The sequence below is a fragment of the Aspergillus sclerotioniger genome, assembly GCF_003184525.1.
Source record: "Aspergillus sclerotioniger CBS 115572 chromosome Unknown BO94scaffold_1, whole genome shotgun sequence".
NCBI lineage: Eukaryota > Fungi > Ascomycota > Eurotiomycetes > Eurotiales > Aspergillaceae > Aspergillus > Aspergillus sclerotioniger.
Window position 1 is genome coordinate 1,921,292 of NW_020290991.1, and position 18,054 is coordinate 1,939,345.

An 18,054-nucleotide genomic window follows, 5' to 3' on the forward strand; every position below is an offset into this window, starting at 1 on the left:
CAATCGGCGTAGGCCGCGTAGTGGTAAAACACAACCTAGCCGCAGGATGTCGAGCATTATGATCACCCGGGGTGAGTTAGGCGGTGGAGACTTACATCCGGAATCTGCCCAGATCCACAGACCCCATAGTCACTTGCTATACTAATACCCAAGCAGTATAGCTTATCACGCGTGATACATTGCTCTCTTGGCCAACTAACGCCCAGGGGTCCCAATGTCCCAGGATAGTTCCGATATATTGCCTGAGTTGTAAGAAACCCAGGATATGATACCAGGAATTTCACCTTATTATGCAGTAATCAATTCAATAAAAGTAAAGTTCATGATACACTCGTTCCTCCATGAGTGATGATAGGCCAAAGTGATACATGATGCAAAGACAAGTCTTGCTTTTATACCAGCCGGATGCAGTATGCGCTCCTCATCAGATTTCTCCGGAACAAGGTTCGGCTCCTAAGGTCTCAATATCCTTCTATTGACATCTGATACACATGGTGTCCACTTATAAAGCCAACAGTCTTTATTATCTGGGTTCGACACTTGTGACCAGACAGACATAAGAAACAGGAATTAATTTTAACAGCATCTGCTAGCAAATCACCATTAACATACTACCTACAAATAAACATCATATTGGGATTTTAAATCACTGTAATTATGCTCAAGATGTTTATATATGCTAAATAATAGAACCAGAAGAAAAGAAAAAAAGAGATTATAAAATCTTCATAAAAGATATTACATTACTAACGTCGCCTGCTCTTCCTTTACTATTCATTCAATAATAACCTTCAAAAGTAAAGAAAAAGATTCAAGGAAATTAACATTAAATTTTAGACAATACAAAATCATTTTCACCTATACAATTCTCCTTTATAGGGATACTTCCCACGTGACTCTACCCACCTTTTCATCAATTAATAATTTAGTTCCGCATAGTGAAAGTCAATGATCAGGGCCCATCCCAGCTCAACATTCCATAGAATATTGGTTAGCCGGAGATCCCGATACAAGATTTCCAGAGAAGGAATCTCCTTCTCAGATCTCGCAATCTCACATATCCTCTTATCACACTCAATCTCAGGTATAGGATCACCCCCCCAAGCCATGATAAGCATGTGGCAGATCTCGCCAGCTCCATGTACAAAATAGGATTTGGCCAAATTGATTAGCCCCAGGAAAACAGGAACAGTAGACACCTATACTTGGTTAAGTATACGGTATATAACTTCCTCATGTTTGACCTCCTCCTACCATCAAAAAATCATTTTTTTACTGACCATAGTATATCCATATATCACACAGGTGACTTTAAATAGGACTCTTAATACATTACAATCTCTCAGAGATATACAGTTTCAGTCGATATTTTCATCTAGTTACTACTTGAGTTACTTAATCAGTGTTTTAACATTAATGGGGTGTTAGCTACTGTTTCCTTCTTATTAGTAAAGCATAATATTTAGATAATTATCATCCAACTGACTACTATGTTACAGGCTATGTAGATATTTCTAGATATAAAACTATATAATATACTACTAACCTTGTCCACTAAATATATCAAGATCCCGCCAGACATATTAATCATTGAGCAGATAGAGACAAAAAAGATGATGAAACCTGACTGAAATCATACTTTCTTTCTTCTAAAGCTTGATCTGTATTAAAATCAGAATCATTACATAAAGTTAAATTCGGTAATACACAGCTAACTCAAGACCAGATAGGTATTTAACAGGCGTCAGCAAAGAATGGAACAGATGATAAAGACAATATATATTCTAATATAGTAAGTTTAGAGCTTATATACTCTAATACTGTATATTCTAAGCTAGACAGGTTTTATTATAATTCTGATTCCAGTATCTAGAAATTTGTATAATTAAAACTTATTTTCTATTCTGGCAGCTTCTTTATAATATTCTGCTACTTTTAATCATAATATTATAAGTAGAAACTTATAAGATATAGGTATAATATCCAAGTAATAGCTGTTAACAGCTGTTATAAAGAATTTAGTTTATTATCCAGATTAACTTTTATATTAGGTTTATAAAGATAATAATATAAGATACCCAGATTCTTATAAAAGATCTGTAGTAAAATAATTATAAATTTATTAATTAAATATAAGTACTTGAGCCTTTTCTGAAGTATGATATAATACTCCTAAATCACAGCCGAGCGGGTTAATCAGACTGTATTATATCTTAATTTTTCAGGTCTCTCTATGGAAACAGAGTCTGGTCTGACCATCTCATTCCAGAACTGTATTGGTTATAAACCTGCTTGAAGATTCTTTACAGATAGTTTATGAGGCGGCTTATACTCAACTATTATGATAATTATATTATTATTATTATCAATACAGTATATACAATATTGATCTGGTCGGAAACATCCGGAACTTGACGATTTATCTGTCTGCGACTGGTCGGCATCAACTACATCGAGGGCGTTAGTATGGTTGTCGAACTAAATTACATCACCTAAGCAAAATTCTTCTCGAGCAGCAGGTATCTTATAGAGCTTTATGATGATATTATAAATATAATCCTCCACACTGAACTGCTTGTAGCTCTCTAAATCCTGCTCACTGTTTATTACCCTCTTGCTAAATTATTATCTCAAGTCCTCTAGTGTAAGGTGAGGCGAGAATAAACATACAGCAGGCTGACTGGATAATATAAGATAGGCGCAAACAGAGTGATAGACCTTTTGCTGCTCGGCTGCATAGTTAGTCTAGTGCGGAAGCTGCAGCGGACAGCGTTTCCCAGTAGGCGCTGGTATCTTCCCTGTTATAGAATGAGACAGACTTTCAGCTCGCAGAGATCGAGAAAAGTAGACGTGACAGAAATGAATAAGCTCAGCAAAGGTTGTTTGTCGTGTTTTTTCTCTTCCCTGGTCCCTTTCCTGCTCTGCTAGCCGCTGGTGTTCTTCTGCTTGCCGTTGGCGTTCCTCTGCTTGTTTCCTAAGCTCTGCTTCCCGCTGGCGTTCCTCCTCAGCCTATTTCTTTTCCTCCTCGGCTCTCAAAAAGAGCGCTTTGTAGTCTGGCGGGCTGCTGTTGTCCATTTGCTTGATGTCTGTTTATCAAAAAGTGTTAGTTGATTTCGATTGACGCTTATCTAGGCGGGCATGCGGAGAGGTCGCCGTAACGTATCAGCTCGGTCTCGGTCTCGGTCTTTTCATTCGCTGTCCTAGCCTATCATAGTTGATGGCTATGCGGGAACCACCCCACTGCTTATGACGGTAGGGGTGGTTAGTAATACCTATTTATAACGTAATCCACAAGCGAACCGGCCACACAAGCGGACCGGCCACCCACGCGTTTTGTACGCGTCTGCTTTTTTAACTTATCTTTAAACCACCATCATGCCTCCAAAAAAGCTTCAAAAACGCTCAAAATCTACTTATCCTGAAGGTCAAATCCTGCTTGCAATATCTGCTATTCAAAATAATCAAATACATTCAATTCGTGAAGCTGCTCGTGTTTATAATATCCCGAGGACTACCCTGCAAGAACGACTACACGGGATTAAATCTCGTACGGAAACCCAACCTAATTTCCAGAAATTGACTACATTCGAAGAAGAATCAATTGTCCAGTGGATCCTATCTCTAGATTCACGCGGAGCAGCGCCCCGGCCCCGACACGTACGAGAAATTGCTGATCTTATCTTGTCCAAACGCGGAGAGATTCCAGCCCCAGTTGTTGGCAAAAACTGGGTATATAACTTTGTCAAGCGACGTACAGAGCTCAAAACCAGATATGCTCAACGCTATAATCATCAACGAGCAAAATGCGAAGATCTGAAGACCATAAATGAATGGTTTACACGCGTATGAGTGATGATTATGCAGCATGAGATCCAAACAGAAGATATCTATAATTTTGATGAGACAGGCTTTGTAATAGGTCTAATATCTACTGCCAAAGTAGTTATTAGAACAGAAATGACTGGCAAGCCCTTGCTCGTACAACCAGGGAATCGAGAATGGGTGACATCGATTGAATGTGTCAATTGTACAGGCTGGGCACTCCCGCCCTGTATTATCTTTAAAGGAAAGGTTTATATACAAGGATGGTATGAGGGCACATCATTACCACCTGATTAGCGGATTGAAGTTAGTAATAATGGATGGACAACAGATGAAATCATATTTTAATGGCTAGAGAAGTTCTTTATTCCAGCTACAAATGGCCGTACGACTGGCAGATATTGTTTACTAATCTTGGATGGACATGGCAGCTATTTGATGCCTTGTTTTGATGAGCTTTGCAGCAAGAATAATATTATTTCTATTTGTATGTCTCCGCATTTATCTCATCTCTTACAACCGCTGGATGTTGGATGCTTCTCACCTTTAAAACGAGCGTACGGGCGCCTGATTGAGGGCAAGGCCCGGCTCGGGTATAATCATATTGACAAGCTTGACTTCCTTGAGGCCTTCCCGCTTGCTCGTATGGAGATATATACACCTGAAAATATTCAAAGTGGCTTTGCAGCAGCTGGATTAGTCCCTTTGGATCCAGAACGAGTGCTCAGTAAGCTTAATATTAAGCTTCGTACGCCGACACCACCTCCCACACGCTCATCTACATCTGATCCTAAAACGCCTTATAACACCCGTCAGTTACAAAAGTCAGTGTCCACGATCAAACGTCTTCTTCGGCAGCGTACGCAAAGTCCACCAAGTCCAACAGACAAGGCACTGGAACAGGTGTTTAAAGGCTTTGAAATAGCCTTGAATGGCAGTATAATCCTGGCTCAAGAGAATCATGAATTACGCGCTGCCAATGAGAAATCTTATCAAAAGCGGACCCGTTCTCGACGTCAAATTGAGCGTACGAATGGATTTACCATCCAGGAAGCTCAGGAAGAGATACAACGCGTCCAACAAGAAGAATCCACGCGTCAAGTGCCAGAATCTATACCGGACGAAACCAGGCTGGCAACCTCTTCAAGGCTCGTACGGGCGCCACCACGCTGCAGTGATTGTCATAATCTAGGACATAAGCGATTGCAATGTCCTAATCGTGTACGTAATTGATTTTTATATAAAAATACAATTTTCGGGTCTATAAAAGTGCTTGATTCGGACGTATGTAGGGGAGGTGGCCGGTTCGCTTGTGTGGCCGGTTCGCTTGTGGATTACGTTATCTCTTATGTCTGCCTAAATCGAGGGCTTGGCTCCACGGGGCATTCGCCCACTACAATATACGCCGCGACAAATGGCCCCCGCGACGTGGCAGCGAGTGTGCGAGAGGCTGGACAAGCAGGCGAAGGAAGAGTTCGAGTCCACACGCGTGGGTCAGAGGACGCGAAACATCGATGCCGCCCTTCCCGGAGAGCACACGAAACTCCTTTACGACAACCTATCAAGGCCCCAGGCGGTGCTGTTAATCCAATTGCGAACGGGGCACGTCCGGCTGAATCGCTTCCTCCAGAGGGCTGGCCACCTCGAGAGCAATGCGTGCGGGTGTGGGGACGACGGGAGTGAAGGGGAGACAGTTGAGCACTTTCTCTTTCAATGTCCGAAATGGGTCTCCTACCGGCAGGCGATGAGAACGGCGATGGGGTCGAGATACTGAGATATCTCGTATGCACTAGGGGGAAGAAGTAGAGCGTTCGGCGCGGATGGCCGGCCGATTGATGGAGCGAAGTCATGGAAACCCAACCTCTCCGTGGTCCGAGAGGTTCTCCGGTTCGTGGAGAGCACTGGAAGACTGGAAAGCGAAATAATATAAGAGACAGCGGTTCAAAAAAAAAAAAAAATCAGAAGGGAGGCTATGGTAGTTTAGGTTCAGTACATACTTGCTAGGAGGCTATATGCAGCCTTCGGCCGCGCAAAGCCTGAGGAATTAATAAATAAATAAATTAATTAATTAATAAGGGGCATTCGCCCAGGGCACCCCAAGTCCCCTTCTCCATCTATATACCCGTTGACCTCAGTGCTCTGCCTCATCTAGTTCATCCTGCTGTACGGCTCCAAATTGCCCTAGGAGCCCTGTTCGTAGCATGAATTTGGCCGCCCGTATTGCCAGCCCGGGCGTATTCAGTATTGTTTTCACGTCTCCTCGTCCTTCCAATCTTCCTCCCGGTCTCGCTAGATACTGTTCGCGTAGGTTCTTGAAGAGTGGGCAGGCGAGGAGAACGTGCCGTACAGTCTGGGTAGCCCTCCCGCAGCGGCAGTCTCCGTCCTGCATATCCGGCACCCCGCGTTGATATAGGTAGTGTCGGAGCCCGATTTTCCCTATCCGCATTTGTACAATTACTGTGCTTAGGGGGCGCGGGAGACTTCGGTGTATTCTCAAGACCTCCCTCGTTGGGATCGGCGTCAGTTCATACACTGCACGCCCGTGTGGGTTTGTCTGCCACGTTGCGGTCATCACTTCTTTCATCCTGCCGCGGTGTCCACGAGTCTGTCGCCATCCGGTGGCTTCTTTCGCCGCTTGTAACGTATCAGCTGACCAAAGTGTCGGTGAAAGTGATTTTTCGGGTGACGATCCGGGCGGCTCCTGAGATGAGGACTTTGTGAGCGTCTAGAGCACAGACTAATCGCGAGTACTGCGGTGCGGGTTCCGGATGCAGAGCACGCCTGCGGGGATATGACTTTTGTCAACCGCAGCGAACCTCAGTGCTTATGAGGAATCATTTAACGGACCCCAACATCTCAGATAAGGCCCACCTGCTTCGGCTCACTCACGCGTCACGCATCCCGTGACCCCAAAACGCGTACTTTTTCACCACAATAGCCATCCAACGACCCGAACAACCTCGCCTGGATTCCCGCACATTTGGTCTACAAACAAGTCCCAATTGTTCACCTATCTAGACTGGCACCACTGCAACTAGCGAAATATGGGGTTTATCACGATTCTGACGAGAGTTCACCGACGTCATCCTGTAGAATATTCCGCGTACGGAACTGCGCCTTCTAATTAGCAACGAGCTTCGGTGTCAGAAAAGCTGAAGCAACTCAACATGTGATGAAGTCTGTGATTGTCGCTGAGCCGGTGTCGGGGCGGCAATTTTTGGTATTGTGAGTGCCAGGATAGGCCGCAGCTTATTGGCCGCTTCGACCCACCCTCAGCAGGAGGCGACCCCGCAGCCAATGAAAGCTACCTTCTATACAGTCAGTCTAGCTGAGTGTCTGCCAGGTGGTAGAAGGAAAGACCCTGAGGCTAGTACCTGATAAGAGGGTTAGAGCCAGACTGGCTATTTGTTGATTATAAAGAATCTGGTCTACAAAGTGAAACTGCCGAACGTCTATTGGTAAAGAACATCCAAGTATCGTGACGAATCTCATCACCACTTACTCACTATGATTCCGGCAGTCATTGCAGAGGCTATGTCACAGTTGAATGCATATCAAATGCGTGCCGCTGAAGATACATTTTACACGAGAAGATCTCGTCGCAGACATTACACCTTATCTCAGATTACGTGGAGATTTGACGAAGATGCTTTCACTTGATGTGCTTGGTAACGTCTCCATGGCTAGAAAATTTGTACATTCGCTTTACAATATCCAAATCCTGCTGACCAAAACAGATAAAACAGAAGAGAGGCCTCTTAATACCCTTCTCAGAGGGCTTGTCCTTCATTACCGATTAAATCACAGATACCAGTCTGTCATTCACCGGGAAAGAAGGCCGGGTCCACTCCACCTCTCCTTTGACACCGTCATCTAGTCCAGTGGCAGCAGGCTCTGTAAGAGGACGCTTATCGCACAAAAGACGGCAGGTATCACCTTCTTCAAAAAGAGCGTAAACAGCTACAGCATCAATTACTTCTATCCATCTAGCCACTTCCTCCTCGAGTGTCGGGCGAGATAGAGTAAGCAGACTCTCAATCAGTCACTTCTGAGGCAGTGGTACGGCTTCCGAACACTTGAGAGGCTTTTCTTCCTCAGCCAGGTTGAACTCAGAGAGCTGACATCTGATTTCAAGCATCAATTACTCGCGGTCATACTTTGCTTGAATCTGAGTAAACAATGCATTCCATACTCGCTGCCTGGCACCCGCGATCTCTTAGTTCAGCTTCTTATACATTGCATATTACTCTGTCCCATAATGATTGGACAATGGGCGCCCCATTTAGCGACTAAGCTTGTCACATCAGCAAATCAGGTCAGCGATTTCAGGATCTTGATTAACAGAGGATGATTGTACAGTAATCAATTCCTGAAGGCGGTTCGGATCAATAGACCGGCTCATCCAGCATGCAGCACGCATGATATCGTCTTCAGGATTAAGACCGCGAATGATGGCAGGAAGGTTTTTATTAATCCTTCTACTGAGATAATAGCACAAAAAGGTGCAGATGTCAGCATAATGCATAATAAGGTTACGCAGTGAATCACTTACAGATCCTAAAACATATTAGTTAATGTGAATCAAAGGCCAATATGCTGGAGTAACGTACCGCTGCTATCTAATACTGTCCCGGCACCATATCTCAAGCTATACAGGCGCGTGACTTGCAGAAAGCCGATAATCACCCCTATCTTCTTAACCCAAGGTTCAATCATCACGTAGGAAAGCGGCTTATCAGGGGATATAGAGATCCCTTATAAAATCCGTTCTGACATTCGGAATATAAAAACATCATCCAGTGCCAGATCGATTCGCAGCGGGAGCCTGTTGCATTCATCACAGATACAAAACTATGGGATCTGGCTTGCGGAAACAAGGACTTCCTCACCTTCAACACAGTCAAAGACACGGTCCGCAAAGATCAAGCCCAGTAAGAAAACATAAGGGCTGAGAACGAGAGAAGGATCAAAGATAATCTCAGATAGAATGTATATATTACTAAAGAATAGGTCAGACGCAAATATAGAAGAGCGACTGCAAAGTTACACATCCTTCACACCGAGCCATTCTTTGGTGAACTCAAAAGTAAACTCAATAATAATACAATAAGGCCCGCCTTGAGGGTCACGTAGCAAGCTAACCTGAATATATCAATACCGTAAATTCAGAATGGTCTAAGAACGGTTGGTTGTTAGGCCAGCAAGCTGCAGGAAGAGTGTCAGTTCAATACAGTAACAACCATGGCCAAACTTCTTCTTTGTCATACTGACCATGGTCTCTACAACTTTGGCCAAGTCCTCGACATCCATCAGAGGCTTGTCGCGCCCCTTGGTGGACAGTTTGTGTTTCTTGGCCAGCTGTCGAATCACCTAAACATCATAGTATCAGCTCCAGGCCTAGTATAGAACAACAAAGAATCGTCTGTATTGTAGCTCTGTACTTCTGGGAAAGGTTCGTTTAAACATACACGTCGCATCTGGCAGTTCATTTATTTTGTAATCTTGTTCAAAATTTCTCTTTCATACACCAGGCGAAACACCTTCCAAAAGATGTTGAGTAAGCTCTTACACTTTATACCTGGAAGCCGCCTCCCGTCCTTTCCACGCCATAGATTGAGGATCCAGTCCAGGAAGGTATATATGATTGAAATTGACAGGCGTGTGAATTCCTCTCGGGGGTCTTTCCGAAGAAAGGTGCAGAATCTATGGCGACCAGAGTCAGGCAAACATGTATAAGTGATTGGAAGGATAAGCCATACTGTGACTACTTCTCTTCTACCCGATTGAGTAGGGCAGTCGTATCCTTTCCATAGTCCTCCGTTGTGTAGTCCGTCTCATCGAAGTTTGCAAGTTGCTGGATATAGTACTCCGGTGGATGCTCATTATCCGCAAAGAGAAGTGCCGCATTGCTGACATCTCTGTCTTGTGAGCCCTTGTCTTCAGGCTCTGTCAGGTCCGTATCATATTGACCATCTTCGGTGTGCTCTCTTTCGGAAGAGTCGCTGTTGTCGGATAATGGGTCGACTGTCTTTGGTTGTCGGCGAGCCATGGTACGATATAATACAGTCAACAGCAAAATACTTTTTGTGGTAGCCCTCCTGCTTCAGGTCTCTGTGGCATTGAATGCTTGGCCGCGGCTTGGGGAAACTAGTAGAGGAATCAGAGACTCGGGTGTATGTAGTAATGGAAGGGCAAAAGGGTGCACAAGCGAGCGGCCACCGCTTATAATAGTACCGTTGAGAGGGCGCCATTTTTGGCGCATTTTGGAGACCGTAGCGACGTGTATGGGAAGTTAGTATTGGCCGGCCTCAGAAGAAGAGTGTGCCTGGAGGTATACTGCGCTGCGGACAAATGAGGTTTGGATGGGTTGGCGATCAGTGCTTAGCGGTGCGTGGACATAAAAGTGCACGGGGGAGTGGCGGAAGGCGTGGCAGATTGACGGCCAAAAACGGCGTCGATTGCGGCCGTTTTGGGCAGCACATCTGCCGTCTTCTAGTTTAAAGTATAGAATGTAGAGTATCAAGAATAAAGAGAGAATAGAGAGATATTTAAGTATAAGGGTCTACTCTAGTCTCTACTATAATCTTTCACTTGTAAAACAAGAGAATAATAAAGATCACTAAAAAGGCAAGATGCCAGGTCTGGAATATTAGTGTTTGGAGCCCATCCGAGTAATTAGGCGCAATGGTCACACCCCTTCGGCCTAAACAAAATTACGGATTAGTAGTAATTTATATGTTTTATTACCCTAATCCTATACTGTGTATGACTATAACATCCATCCCATCCAATAGAATACTATATCAGTATAAAAACTAGTACTAATCTAGCGATGAGTTACGTGACTATGTGACTAAATATAAAACTCTACATATTGAATTGTATATAATAACCCCTGATTGTTCAGCCTCTGATTAAAATCTAAAAAAAGTTTCTAGTAATACTAACTATTCTGAGCACCCTAAATATCCTAGATAGACAGTTGTAGATGGAAAAAGAAAGTTAAAGATATATCTCAAGTGGATATAATAATATAATCTGAAGCTATTCCTGAAATAGACAGGAGGGGTGTGACCCTAATATGGCTCCCTTATGTAAGCGGATCATCCTCACGGACAGAGGTGGCGTCATGTCATGTCAGCCATCATAAGTCAACTATCTAGTTTAAGATATCTGGTTTCAAGTGTTCATCATACTTGGTATTGTTACTGTGCCTTGTCATCTCCTCCACTGATGGTTCCATTATTGGGCAAGTCTTTCGATGAAGGCTGAAGACTGAAGGTAGGCAAGAAGATCTGAGCAAAAGGACCCGGGAGTGAATGGTTGATTGAGCCATGGCCTGGAGCGCTTGAACCTGGTATTATTCAAGTGTTATTACTGAGTAATCTTGATCATCAACACCCTATACATGTGGATCTGCTGGTCATTTCTATCTATGTTTCATGATCTTGGCTATACCAGATCTTGAATGTTATTTTGTTTATTGTGGTGTTACCTAGTCCAACATATAATCTCAAGACAGCAGCTCGTCATGAATATTCCATGTCAAGGTAATGTTCATGGATTCAATCTATATTAGGTCTTGGTCCACAGGCACCTCATTCAGAAACGCCGATATTTTTAACATCAGCATCTCTAGCTGTTCACATTCCTGCACTCACAGAACCGTAAATAGAAATCGACAATCTGACCCTGCTGACGATCCAGATTCTTCTACCATGCTTCTTTTGCAACGAACCACAGATGAAGGAGATTCAGCGTGCTTTACTAGTTGATATTGCTTAGAAATCCCTCTAGAAAGACCCCTGGAGAGTGGGGGTATAGATTAGGTCTCAATGCTGTTGAACTCAAGTGCTCTAGAAGTCTTTGTAATGGATTTATACTACCAGAGGCAGAAAATGACTTGCCTGTGAGCATCTACAGGAAATTTACTTGAGGATATGCATCAAATGTCCCAAACCCCTGGAAAGTGTTTCTTTTTGACGGTTATGGTGCTCATATTTTTTTCAAAGCTAAGCACACATTCTGATTATCAAATCATGCAGGAACCATCATATGAAGTACCGCGGCATTTGGAAGGGTACTGGTAGGTACTGTGTAATTAAAAAGAATGAATAGATGAAACCTGCCGGGATATCCTGGCACTGGAGAGAGACCAAGGTACCAAGGACTCCTAGCAAGCTAAAACCTCTTAGTTCAGAAACCAGCGTACAATACAATCAAAAGTTCACTACACATATAGTACTATACAATACTGAAATATTTCACTTTTACATTACCGTTCTCACAAAGGGATTGCTAGGTGGAACAACAGATACATTAACAAGTTTTGATTTTAATGAAACAGTAGCTGGCGAAGCTTAATTAGGTCTGACGTATCAGAAGCACTTGTTCAAAACCACATGAAGCCCCCAGTTGATAGTTGAATTACCTATTCTGCCCATCCCATTCCAAGCATTTGGGTGAGCCGCGAGAGGTCAGTCAGTCTCCCTCGGCAATCTTCACAAATGAACAGATGGCTTAGAACACTCACGGGTCGGCCTGCCCGCAACATTCAGATGAAGAAAATGTAATCCAGGGAAGGAAAGAAACTATGACTTGGCCAGCTTAACCCTGCTGTAAAGACCTATCTGACCTGCAGAGCTTCCAGTTAATAATAGCAATAGCAATTACAAATAAAACCGGGAGAATTGGAGTATAAGATTGGCAATCTAATGTACCGAGTATATAATGACTAGTAGCGTCTTCTATTGGTACCAACTTCCGATTCCCTCTGACACACATACACCATCCACATGCAGTTTTTCAAAATAGCTCCTCGATGTTTTGATCATCGTCCTGCGAAGTAAAGTCGATGTTGCTCTTCCCTTCGATCTGGTTCTGATAGGATTTTTCTTCGCCTTCTTCGTCCCGCATCAAAACCTGAACTAACCTATCACAAGCTTCACGAACATCCTCATCATCAACATGAAGATGGCACTCTCGAACTATAGGGTATACTTTGATGGCCCTCATTTTATCCCGCCCTTCGCGTGTTGTGGTCAGCAGCAGCAGGGTCTCGAGATGTGTTACAATGATGCTAGTGTCGCTATCTCTTTGTTTGTCGGGGGGTAGCAGCTGGAGATCTGGAAGCATTTCCATGGCTTCCTCCTCAGCGAATTCCTCAGGACCCATGATCGGCAACAATATATAAGGAAGAATATTGGCGTCATCTTCAGAAAAGAGCTTGGGATGGAAGGGCAAGTCAAATGCAACGTTCTTAATAGTCGATGCAACTCCCTTTCTCCGGATTGCGCTCGTGTGCTCTGTGAACACGGTTAGTTTCGTTACAGGAACGACATCGTCGTAGGCCTGTTTAGAAGTGAAATAGGCCCGCCCTTCCTCAAATTTCGAGAGGTCGGCAAACAAGTAGGACAAATAATCAAAATTGGCATTCTTGTTAAGGGCGCCTTGGGCTCCTTTAACAAAACAGTCCATCAGCTGATCGATCGCATTAACAGAGTTAGACACTGCCTCTGGAATCTTCCGCTTCAATGTGAGCAACCTCTCCATCTTGTCTGATTTTGCGAGGTTGGCAAATAGCATGGCGACATCATCTGCATTTGGCTCTTTGATGTTCTACGGGCTCGTGTGTTAGAATATTGTCTGCTTCGCGATGAATAGTAACATCAACTTGATAACTCACCGTCAATTGTGCCAAAAGCGTTTCAATGAAAGTATCGTCCTCGGCAAGAGAAGCCAACACTTCCTCATCGGCCGAGAGGTTGATAAGTATCGTTATAGCATTTTTGGCAATAGGCTTTTGTCGCACCCATAAAGTATCAGCAACTAGCCCTGGGTGGTATCATTGTTATAGTACAGTCGAAATAGTTGGGCACTGACTGTGTAATCGCGGACCAAGAGCTTCAGATCGCGCACTGGTAGGAGCTGGTGGCGTTTGAAAAGCTCCGGCTGGGAGACTGAAAAGCCAACCAAATTTTCGCATGCTAGATAAGTCGGCCTTTAGAACGGCAGGAGGAAGCGAGGGACAAGAGAAGGAGGGAGGCAAGTGGTACTGCAGCTTACCGATTTGTCTGATCGGCGTATTCCCATGGTGTAGGAATTCAACAAGCTGATTAAGGAAGAGTGAACATATCAGTCTCCGTCCAGGAACCCAATTTTCTGGTCGAAGACCCGTTTCTACCTACCTCTTCTAGCTCAGTCGGCATATTGAGGGATACTAGGTTCCAGTTAAGAGCCGAGCAAGAGGAGCAATCGCAATGCGCGCTCCTCCTTCCTTTTCGTCGTCTTCTTTCCCCGCCGGTTGGTGGGGTCGACGACTCAGACCGTCAGGATTTCGGTACCGCCCACTCGATTTGGTATCATCTGGTTTGTGCGGCACACGCGCATGAGGCTCTAAGTACCTGGTCAGGTCAGTATCCCGGTTAGAGCATGGTACTTGTGAGGAACCATTCTACAAAAGAGATCCTATGATTCTGACAGAATCGGGTGGTGCCATGGTAGATAGTGACCCAGGAATCTGGATGGAAAGTAATCCACTGATGGAGACAGCAAAAAAATACTCACCAGAGAGATCGCGCCTGCCTTAGGGGTGAGCACCTAAATCAGGGATGTCTGCAGGCTTCCGATGAGCCAATTCACCCAGTTTATTAGGTATTGGCTGTTATCAAAGGTCATAAACTCTCAAATCTATCGAGTGTAGATCTATCCTAAATGGATATCACCATGTATGTAGGTAATTGTGCTAGGTATCTGTCTTTATGTACATATGTATGCGATGTAGCCCCATCACTTACCGACCCAGAGATAACCATCAGTTTCCGCTACAGACGGACTTGGCTCTTCAATGCCTCGATCAAATGCGCTATTGGACCGGACTATTGATGCATGCCCGAAGTGAGTATCGACGAGGTGTTTCATCACTGGCCATCCATATGCATTTGTGAACATCCGCCGTACAATGATGTTATTGTGGGCATCTGGCTCAAGGCGAACAAGAACCTTGCGCCACGATAAGTCACGGTGATAAGCCCTGGCAATTTTTTCCTCAAGTTTGAGGCCATTTTCCATTTCATTGGCAGGCAGTGGCTTTCCGTGGGACTCCGCTCTCGAGGCAGGCCGTGTATTCGAGGCTTTGTGTTGGAGAGACCCCAATGTCAATGCACGCCGTTTAGGAGCCAATGGGGGCGGCATGTCCTCAGGATTATAGATGCGGTCGTGAAATATGGTTCTTGGTCTCGAGGTAGGGTCAATGATAAAATCCACGGGGGGAAGAGGCGGCATAAGGAGGTCACTAGCTGATTCGAAGAGCGTGGTTTGGGGAGGCGTATGAGGCCCATAATCATGGAATTGATTACCAACGGGCGATTCGCGAACGTGAGGACTGGTCGAAGATCCTGCCATATCGTCCTGAAGCGTGTCAATGGTTTGGCTGCGCTTGTATATTCTCGCATGTTTATTTCCAAGATTTGTCTTAGCTGCCTCCCTCGGTCGCCAAATTGAAAATATCTTGGACAACGGGCTCATTTGTGTAAATTGAGACAAGTCCTCCTTCCGTCTGAAATTTGCATCGCCTTTGACACAAGCAGGATATCGACGAGGCTCAAGAGATCGCTTATCAATTGAACAGCTATTAACACCAGCAGCGACTGCAACATCTTGTTGGGAAGGGGCATTTGTCTTTGACCGAGTCCCATGCGCATTGCTGCTCTCGCCACCAACATCTGTCAGTTCTAACTCACTCGCCAGTTGGGTCCTTGGAGACTTCGAATTAGCTCCCGTCAATTCTGCCCAGCCCCACTCGGCCATTGTGCCAACGATGCCATTCTCCCTCCTAGCTTTCTCCACGCGGTCGAGACCTTTCCAATCAAGAAAGAGTAAACACGATGTCCGCAGAGGTACGATCCCATCATTGACCACGTTAGAGTAAATTGTGCGGTGCTGGAATTTTGAGAGAACCTCATGAGCAGGTCCGCAAGGAAGAACCCTCAGTAGAGGCTTAGATCTAGCATCTGGATGTCCTTGGGAGTTTGAGGGATACCCTCTCCCTCCTATTATGGTTTCCCAGCCACTTCGCATTCTGGGTGCTGTCCAGCTAAGCCCTAAGTCCTGGCCGGTCCGACCGACAAGTCCTAGATCTAGGGCAAAGCGAACATACATAGGGTTCTCGTTGCTGAGGCCAAGGAACGGGGTCGCCAGGGCTATGAAGTTGACCGGCCTGGTTTTCTCAAAAAAATCAGGGAAGTGTTTTTGGATATATGCTATGGCGTACGTTTGAACGAGACCCCCGAGTGAATGACCGATAAAACTGATGCTGGTGACCTGATAGGCACCGTTCCCACATATTGGCTGTTCTGCGTAGATATCACCAGGTTTGGAGGACTCTTCCGTTGCTCGTTTCCACGGTGAGAATGGCCCGGATGTCTTGCCTGTACCTTTCGGGGACACGAAAGGCTGTTCCGGACATGTCATTTGCAGGACATATTTTGCGAGACGCTTGCCAAGGTACTGTATTCCACGTTCCGTACGAGTTGCGTTTCCATGGAAGCCCCTTACTATGACTTGCTCGTCATCGGAGTCTTCCAAATGCCCCCTACTATCAACTATATTAGCACTATGCCTATGTGGGTATAGCCTAGCGAGACCGTCAATGATACAACAATGGAAAACGAAGGGGACTACGATAATAACGGCAAAACAGAGAGAATAGAACAAAAGATAAAGACGGCATCACGACTAGTTCTAGAACCAGGCGGGGAAAGAGTTGCGCAAAAAGCTGCAGAATTTACATAAAACAACGCTTTACTTACCTTTCAGTTGCACGCGACCCCTCAGGACTATGCTGGCCATCGTGGCTGTTGCTGTCGTTCTTAATCCTATCCTTAGCTACCTTGACTGCGGCATCAATACTTTCCTTCAGGTAAAGCATATCTGCTCCCAAATTGCTGTGAAGTCCATGGGTCAACACAACAAGGTGGATTTTTTTTTGACATTCGGTTTTTTGTTGCTCACTTGATGGGCCCCGCTCAACCTCCATCATCCCCTCGTGAGAAGAGGCCGATGATGGAAGATGAGGTGTATTCCAAAGACTAGCAGTATCATCTATTAGTAAAGTGATAGACCGAGAGTAGACACCTTTGGTAGCAAGCACCTGCTTGCCTCTTGTCTTGGATGACCAGTGATCACGTAGCTGGGCAGCTTTGGAGAGGCCAGTAATAAACAAGCTACTGGTACAAGGTGATTCTATCGAGTTTTCATCGCGACCAACGAGAAGTTCAAAGTTGACGGTTGCTGTGCTAGAAAACACGACTTGGGATATCACTTCGATGATCCAAGTTGCACTTTCATGATACTCGGTTTGAACTGAGTTTGACGACCCTTGGCTGAAATCAGCATTCTGCGGCACATTCAGGATCGCATTCCAAGTCCCTCCGGCCTTGAGGTACGGCTCATATTGTGGGATTGTCTCTGTTCCTTGGTGACCGGTGCTGTGGTTAGGATCAAACGTAGATGGATAGCATGATGCATAAAGACTATATGGACCATGGAGATATGCAGCCCGCAGGGGGAGTGCAGAGGTATTCCTGACTTTGACGTATAGCTTAGCCGGCGAGGGGCGGATGTTATCCGCCGCAGGTGTGTATGTCAACGTGTATCTAATTGGATTCGCGGATCAGCTTGAATAGCCTTAAGGATGGGGTTTCTAATCAGTATCAAAGAAGGGGGGGGAGAACTACAGACCTGACAACCTGACCCACGCGAACACTGCCAGCCTGATGGATCAGTAGCATTTCAGGGGTCCGGCTAGCAACTGGCGAGTCTGCACGCCACCCTTGAAGAGTTTGGTATCTCAGTTGATTCTCACTGGCGGCTAGGCGTAGTCCCTGATCTGGTGTTTGCGACGCCGTATATGTTCGCGGAGATATGAACATGGAATCTGAGTATAGTTATTCCCATCATAGACAGTGACTGACGGGTTTCCTTGGAAGGTCAAGTAAAGAAAATCTGGCGGTGACTGTTATGAACAGCCTCATTAATTCTGCATATGGTTTATTCAGAGTCTGTCAATGATGAGTTGCAAATCGATGTATAAAATGTACTTGCCTTGTATCCCGAGACCTCTGTTACTCCACGGTCATCATCCCCTGAAAGAGCATATAAAGTAGTGCTCCGTCGATAGCGGCAGACGCTAGCATGACCGCCTTTCATTCTTACGGAGCGCAATATTCTTCG

The 18,054-nt window shown here is 45.0% G+C and overlaps 5 protein-coding genes across 5 annotated transcripts; all 5 read right to left on the bottom strand.

Moving 5' to 3' along the window:
* Positions 1–2,280: 2,280 nt before the first annotated feature.
* On the bottom strand, positions 2,281–4,009 carry BO94DRAFT_552348 (uncharacterized protein; the record flags this gene model as incomplete). Its single annotated transcript, XM_025613593.1, has 6 exons — positions 2,281–2,447; positions 2,493–2,613; positions 2,671–2,732; positions 2,769–2,798; positions 2,820–3,009; positions 3,983–4,009. 6 exons carry the CDS (start codon positions 4,007–4,009, stop codon positions 2,281–2,283), a joined length of 597 nt encoding a protein of 198 aa, XP_025473561.1.
* A 1,105-nt stretch (positions 4,010–5,114) lies between these two features.
* On the bottom strand, positions 5,115–5,874 carry BO94DRAFT_20622 (uncharacterized protein). Its single transcript, XM_025606116.1, has one exon. It carries the CDS (start codon positions 5,670–5,672, stop codon positions 5,169–5,171), a length of 504 nt encoding a protein of 167 aa, XP_025473562.1. The 5' UTR covers positions 5,673–5,874; the 3' UTR covers positions 5,115–5,168.
* Positions 5,875–8,026: 2,152 nt separating this feature from the next.
* BO94DRAFT_571035 (uncharacterized protein) lies at positions 8,027–9,871 on the bottom strand (the record flags this gene model as incomplete). The annotated part of the gene is made up of 6 exons (XM_025614852.1): positions 8,027–8,379; positions 8,433–8,576; positions 8,712–8,821; positions 8,870–8,964; positions 9,094–9,192; positions 9,602–9,871. 6 exons carry the CDS (start codon positions 9,869–9,871, stop codon positions 8,126–8,128), a joined length of 972 nt encoding a protein of 323 aa, XP_025473563.1. The 3' UTR covers positions 8,027–8,125.
* Positions 9,872–12,510: 2,639 nt separating this feature from the next.
* BO94DRAFT_481911 (protein HGH1) lies at positions 12,511–14,494 on the bottom strand. The gene is made up of 5 exons (XM_025608873.1): positions 14,010–14,494; positions 13,888–13,933; positions 13,705–13,808; positions 13,508–13,621; positions 12,511–13,440 (listed from the first exon to the last, which is right to left on the bottom strand). The coding sequence occupies exons 1-5, from the start codon at positions 14,028–14,030 to the stop codon at positions 12,628–12,630; spliced, it is 1,098 nt and encodes a 365-aa protein (XP_025473564.1). The 5' UTR covers positions 14,031–14,494; the 3' UTR covers positions 12,511–12,627.
* Positions 14,495–14,610: 116 nt separating this feature from the next.
* On the bottom strand, positions 14,611–17,753 carry BO94DRAFT_552351 (lipase ROG1 family protein; the record flags this gene model as incomplete). The annotated part of the gene is made up of 3 exons (XM_025613594.1): positions 14,611–16,441; positions 16,632–17,477; positions 17,563–17,753. 3 exons carry the CDS (start codon positions 17,751–17,753, stop codon positions 14,611–14,613), a joined length of 2,868 nt encoding a protein of 955 aa, XP_025473565.1.
* Between the last annotated feature and the right edge of the window lie 301 nt (positions 17,754–18,054).